Source organism: Cavia porcellus, unplaced genomic scaffold (assembly GCF_034190915.1).
Source record: "Cavia porcellus strain 051 isolate PalLab524CR breed Dunkin Hartley unplaced genomic scaffold, mCavPor4.1 scaffold_35, whole genome shotgun sequence".
Lineage (NCBI taxonomy): Eukaryota > Metazoa > Chordata > Mammalia > Rodentia > Caviidae > Cavia > Cavia porcellus.
The window spans coordinates 2,963,085-2,970,114 of NW_026947518.1; the positions used below are offsets into that span (position 1 = coordinate 2,963,085).

General features: G+C 40.5%; 1 protein-coding gene across 1 annotated transcript; it reads right to left on the bottom strand.

The window, feature by feature from the left end:
* Positions 1-4,084: 4,084 nt before the first annotated feature.
* On the bottom strand, positions 4,085-5,209 carry LOC100723482 (protein kinase C iota type-like). The gene has a single exon (XM_063243221.1). The coding sequence runs from the start codon at positions 5,207-5,209 to the stop codon at positions 4,085-4,087; it is 1,125 nt and encodes a 374-aa protein (XP_063099291.1).
* Positions 5,210-7,030: the final 1,821 nt, after the last annotated feature.

Genomic DNA, 7,030 nt, shown 5'->3' on the forward strand with positions numbered 1-7,030 from the left:
CATAAAACACCCAGGGCTGGGCAAAGGAACACTGAAGTCGGAAGTCACGGTATAGCCTCAGCATTGAGCACCTGTTGTGTTTCTACGTGAAGGCATTTGATTTATGTCAGTCTCCTGGTATCTCTGTTCCTCTAGTTAATTCCCCTCTGAAATATAGTGTATAGCACAGCTCCACTCTGGTATTCAGTTTTCTACTACTGTAACAAATACTTGAAGTAATCAACTTATAAAGACAAAATGTTTATTGTGGTTCAATTCTGGAAGTTCTACTCTGTGACCGGTTGGCCCACTGGCATAGGCTGCTGGCAGCATATCATGGGCCAGGGTGTGGGGTGACACATAGCAGAACAAAGCTGCTCACCTCATGGCTGGGAAGAGAAGAAGAAGGGCGTGAGATCCTGCTGTCCCCTTCAGGGGGTTCTGCCCAGTGACTGGAGACCTTTCACTAGATTCCAACTCCTGAGGGCTCCACCACCTCCTAGTAGCACCAAGCTGGTGGCCTTTGAGGGACCAAAGAATCAAACTCTAGCTCACCAATAGGGTCACCATAGACAGCTGAGTTACTGCACCCAAAGTGCTGCTCCCACAGTGAACACTCAGACATCAGTCATGACTATTGGAAGAGAGAAGGTGGCAGAAAGCAGATGTTAAAGGGCCTGCACGTCTGCCATTTGCTTGACCACTGTAGAGGGTACTCATTCATATGCCCTGCCCAAGCTATCTTGGGTCATCTCATACCATGAAAATATTATTCATTCAGGTGCAGTAACTCAGCTGCCCATGATGACCCTGTTGGGTGAACTAGAGTTCAAAAATATTATTCCCTGAAAATAAGACCAGCTCTTACTTTAAATTTTGCTCCAAAAGATGCACCAGGACTTATTTTTCAGGGTAATCTTATTTTTTTCATATACAAAAATCCGTATTTGTTCAAATACAGTCTTGTCACCTTTTTCTAGAACACTATTATAGTTCTCCAAACCCCACATTATGGACTGAATGTCTTGAAATTCCATTTCTATGGAAATATTGGCCCCAGCCTCTCAGGTCCAGCAGTAGAGCTCTCTTAAAATGTGCACATCTCATCCATGTAGCCTGCTCACAGGGCATAGGAAACACAGCTGTCAGTGACTTTATCCCATGAATTTTTCACCCAAGTTACAATCCCTTGGAGGCTGGGCTTCACAGAGTTTCCATTAAATCAAGTATTAATTGAAGACTTAGGAGACAGTTGTGGCCAAAACATAACGGCAGTTAGGAACCATGATGGTTCACACAGAAGCAACAAAAGATTGCAGGCCCCAAAATTCAGAGAATGTTTACTTCACATGAGTGAATTAAGTATGTCTATTACAACACACGATGTATTGAATTTTTAAGATTCATATTATATACAACCATGTCCAGTTGTTATTGCATCCACACGTTGTTCATTACTTAAAGCAGTCCAATACAGCAGATCTTCAGCGAGTGAGGAGTGAAGCAGAAAGCAATTGAAAGTCACCATGAGTCTTGGTTTGGAGCTGGCAGATTTCACTTTAGGTTTACTCCAGATTGAAACTAGTGAAAATGCAGTATGATCACCATGGCGGTTTTACAATATGGCTGCAAAATCTTTTCATGGCTGTGATTTGAATTACATGTTGTAATTAAAGGTTTTTAACATGAGAAAAAAAGTGGTACACAAATACAGGTTGTATCATGACCACCAAGGCTGCATGCTGCATGACAAAACAAATGTATAAAGTAACTGTAGCATTACTGAAGCAGGTACTTGAAATTGAATTCAGGCTGAATATGAATAAAGAGAACCGATCGCAGGCTTATGCAAAGTAAATTATGACTTAGAATATCAAAAGGTCAACTATTCTGATTGTAAACTGCCTTATTTTTCTGGTAAACATTTTGAGAAGACTTTTTATAATAAATGCCATTACACTAAAAGATTGCAAAAAAAAATAGAATAGTTAAAATTTTTGAAATGAAATTCCCCATAAAATACACAGAGTAAATCTTACTACGTAAAAATTTTAAAAACCACATAACACCCTGAATAAAGTTTGACTTCATTGAAGAAAAATTCTGCTTTTGTGCATAAATCATTGGTGCAAATGATAAGGCTTTACTGGGGCAACAGAGAAGATGATCTATAAGAGTCATGTGTTTAAAATTTGTTCAGAAGCATTCATAAGGTTGTAAATTGCTGCTTATAGCATTAATAACATTTCTATTATTTAAGTGGAGGACCAAAGAATAATGGGAAGAAAATGTTTCTCAAAATAAGGCCAAAGGCCTAAAGCAATTCTAATGTGGGCTCAGTAGGAAACATTTTAAACAAATGCCTTGTGTGAGTATTTTACTTTCTGAATGCCCAGTGGCAAAGAGCAGCTCTTAAAAGCAGGACCAGAAACATATTTCTGACAGGTCAGAGTTCTCTGCAAGTTCATGTTGTGTACACTGATTTTTGTTTTTAAGCAAGATCCGAGTATTACCAGAAACACAGATTCCTTGCAAATGAACATGTCAATCCTTAGAAACACTTTCTTTTGATGTTTTCCTTACTTTTCAAATTTAGCTATTTGATGGAAAGATAAAATATGACTCCAAGCTTGGGAAAAGTTATATTTCTAATGAAACGGGGCATCCAAATGAAGATGGAAAGATATGTTAGTAAATGCCTACACATGTTGTGATCCTAAATTTAGAACTAGATAGCTTAGCTAGAATTAAACTTCAGTAAGATTGTGCCATTGTAACTTATTTAGACAATGGTGGTTACTTTTCAAGTCCTTTGCACAGAAATGGCACTGAAACAGATCAGTGCTGTATCTGGCAGCTGTGTAAATAATGAATTGCTAACTACGAATTTTAATAAAAATAGAAGTACAGTTCATTTCTGGGGCAGAGTTCTTCAAATTATTTTACTACAATTTGTAGTTAGCAATTTGTCATTTCAAGAGTTGCCAGATACAGCATTGCTCTGTTTCAGTGCCATCTCTGTGCAAAGGACTTGAAAAGTAACCATCATAGTCTAAATAAGTTACAATGGCACAAGCTTGATAATGTTTAATTCTAGGCAAGCTATCCAGTTTTAAATTTAGGATGACTTAAAATGTGTAGGCATTTACTAAGTTATCTTTCTCTCTTTATTTGGATGCCCCATTTCATTAGAAATGTAACTTTTCCCAAGCTTGGAGTCATATTTTATCATTCCATCAAATAGCTAAATTTGAAAGTAAGGAAAACATCAAAAGAAAATGTTTCTAAGGATTGACATGTTCATTTGCAAGGAATCTGTGTTTCTGGTAGTACTCGGATCTTGCTTAAAAACAAAAATCAGTGTACACAACATGAACTTGCAGAGAACTCTGACATGTCAGACATATGTTTCTGATCCTGCTTTTAAGAGCTGCTCTTTGCCACTGGGCATTCAGAATGTAAAATACTCACACAAGGCATTTGTTTAAAATGTTTCCTACTGAGTCCACATTAGAACTCCTTTGGGATTTTAGCCTTATTTGGAGAAATACTTTCTTTGCATTATTGTTTTGATGTCCACTAAATATTAGAAAGTATATTTATGGTGTAATACTTTAAGATGGTTAAAGTTTGACCTAGGAGACAGAGCTACAATGTATGTGGTTTCTGCAGAGTTGTTCAAAGTTGTTACTATTGTTTTTGGATTTCCCTGAATATTACAAAATCAGGGGCCTAAATATATAGGTCATATAGTTTGGGAGCAAAACAAGCATAATGAGATATTATTTTCCAGTATAGTAAATAAAAAAATCAGGAATATGTCTCCAAGCAACAAATGGAATGTGTTTACAAACTTGGTAAAAAGAAATTGCCTCATCGTTAAGTCTTATCATAAAAAGTAACTTTGTCAACCAAAAACCAAAATCAAGCAGGGCATCTTCATATAGAAAAAGGAAATTAAAATGATCTTCCAGGCAATTATAAAAGTGTCAGTTGAATGCAAGCTGGTAACAAGTTTTGTCATGCATTAGATATACAAACAGATGCTTAACTGGAAGGTGACAATCAGACTCATTCTTCTTATGTGAAAAGGGGATTGATGTACTCAAAGCCCAAATTCATCTATGCTGTTCACAAAGTAACTGTCATCAGGTGTGAGCTGGACAGGTTCGTTGGTAAATTCAGGGTCAAAGTTTTCTATCCCGAATTCTGTACCAACACTTGGCTTAAAGGGAGGAGGCACTTGCTTTTTTCCCATCATGTTCCAGTCCAGATTGTTAAAGAATGGATGCTCTTTAATATCGATGAATCCTCTCTGAGGGTGACAGCCCAATCTTACCTCTGGCTCCTTCTTCAGAAGACCCTTGAGGATGCTTCTGGCTTCGACAGACAGGTGATGTGGAATGTGGACTTCTCTTTCTAACATAGATTGCAATACCTTGTATGTGTTTAGATCAGAGTTCTTGGGACTGTCTGCAAAAGGATACGGAGGCTCTCCCACCATCATTTCGAACATGACTGTTCCAAGATTCCACCAGTCCACACTGAAACCATAGCTTTTGCCTCTGATGATTTCTGGAGCCAGATAACTGAGTGTGCCACAGAAAGTGTTGGTCTTCTCGCCTGCCTTCAGTCCTGCCTTACATAGGTTGTAATCGGTAATTTTAATGTGTCCGTCCGCATCTAGTAACAAGTTCTCCAACTTCAGATCCCTGTGTAATATCTCATGTTCATGAAGAAACTTGATAGCTAAGGAGGTCTCCCCGGAGTAGAATCTCACATGTGCTTCGGGAAAGATTCCGACCTGTTGCAGATTGTATGTTAGGTCTCCTCCACTGATGTAATCCAGGATAAAGAAAAATCTGGTTGGTGTCTCGATGCAGGAATGCAGGCCAACCAGGTAAGGGTGGTTCAAGCTCTTCTCCAATATTTGCTTCTCTACCTGGAGACGAATAAGGTTTTCATTGTCCTTTCTCACCACTTTCATGGCATAGAGGTGATCTGTTGTTTTATGCCGAGCTAGTAAAACTTTACCGTAGCTTCCTCTCCCGAGGACACGGAGAAAGTCAAAGTCTTTAAGAGCAGAAGAGCACAAAGGCCTGCCATTTTCCTCACCAGTATTTGTCTCATTCTCATCATCTATTTCTTGCATACCCACATGACTTTTAGGATTTGGTGAGACTACTTCCTGTTTGGGATCTAAAGCCATGGAAACCTGGTTTATTGGCATTGTGCATTCATCATGCAAAGTATGGTGCTTGCATGGAACTCTGACGAGTGTATGGCACTTCTTATGAACTAAAATTTTACAGTGCATACATTTGTATGCCTTGCGTCCAAATCCCCCTGTGGGGTCTGAGCAGACAGCACAATTAGCACGCTTACTGAACCTTTTAGATCGAAATGTGTGGCCGTTAGTGCAGTGAACCTTTCTCAAGTGTCCTGAAGCTCTACAGCAGATGGATTTATCTTCTGGAGAAGGTGTCTTAGGCTGTTCTTGTACCCAAAACACCTGAGGAGCCTCTGGAAATGATGGTGGGAGAGCCTCCGTATCCTTTTGCAGACAGTCCCAAGAACTCTGATCTAAACACATACAAGGCAGTTGTTTTTGGCACCCAAGGCACTTTAGGATCTTCTGGTATGCAAATCACCTTTCCATCTTGTGGTAAGCAAGGCACTTCAGTACATTCAGATACACAAGACACCTCAGTATACTTTGGTGCACAAGATGATGTATGAATTAGCAGCTCAGAATCTGTATTAAGCTCAGAAAGCATGTATCGATCTTCTAATTGCAACAGAGGTAACGTATTGCATTGATCTCTCTTTTCATCTACACATCTTGTTGTGAGGTGTTTATTACCAAATGAGCAGGTGTCTAGAAGTTCATTGCCCTCAGAAGAAAACAAAATCTCAAGGCTTGTCGTCTTCTTATCCCCACCTACAATTTGGGCCTGTTGGGAGGTGGTGTAGGCCATGGAGGTACTTGGGAAGAATGGGTCAGAGAAGGGTTGGTCATGCAGGAAAACTGGCATACAGGGCTTAATGGGTGAGGGAGGCCTTACTGCCTTTATTGTCTGTTCAGTGTGGGGTTGGGCATCTCTCCCTGCCAAGTAATTCTCCATAATGGCTTGGCCCAGCTGGTCGTATTGTAGGTTTCTTAGTGTTTGGTGGTTGCTGGACACTGTGACATCAGTCTCTACTTCTGGACACCTTGGTCTGTCTGACTTTACTGCTGCCAGCTCTGCTGAGACCTGCCCAGAGCTGCTGAGTGTCCTGGGGCCTGTTGAAACTTGCCCATGAATCTTTTGGGTTACAGTGTCATTTGTACCTGAGTCAACAGAGTTTTGGTGTGGGTACCTTGATGTTGGCTGTTCACAGTTGATTGGTCTTGGGGAGACCGTCTCTGGGCTGACTGTGAAAGTTGGGTGCCTTTCACATCTTGGTCTGTCTGACTTTACTGCTGCCAGCTCTGCTGAGACCTGTCCAGAGGTGCTGAGTATCTCGGGGCCTGTTGAAACTTGCCCATGAATCCTTTGGGTTTCAGTGTCATTTGTACCTGAGTCAACAGAGTTTTGGGGTGGGTACCTTGATGTTGGCTGTTCACAGTTGATTGGTCTTGGGGAGACTGTCTCTGGGCTGACTGTGAAAGTTGCGTGCCTTTCACACCTTGGCCTGCGGCATCTGGATGGTGTGAGGCGTTTTCTCAATTTTTGACATAGACTTTGTCTGCCTGGGGTCCTGGGGTTGTGGCCTCTGGATGTGGAGAAACAATTCAGCATCCTCTCCGCTGAGTGTCTCCAGGCAAATGAGCTGGGGAGGTGGGCAGTACTGGATTGTGATGTCTTCTACAAGGGTTCCAAGTTCTGCTTGGTCATGTTGCCAGGAAGTTATGTCCAATAACTTGAGGTCCAATAACTGATAAGAAAGCCTATGGCTCAACTTTTTCATCATGCTAAGTAAATCAGTGGCTAGTTATTTTATTATTTTATCTAAGTATCTGTGAATCGATTTATCATCTATTAGTTTTGTACATTTGCATTTTTCTTAT

Coding starts and splice junctions, on each gene's coding strand:
- LOC100723482 (XM_063243221.1), bottom strand. CDS start 5,209: ATGCCAATAAACCAGGTTTCCATGGCTTTAGATCCCAAACAGGAAGTA.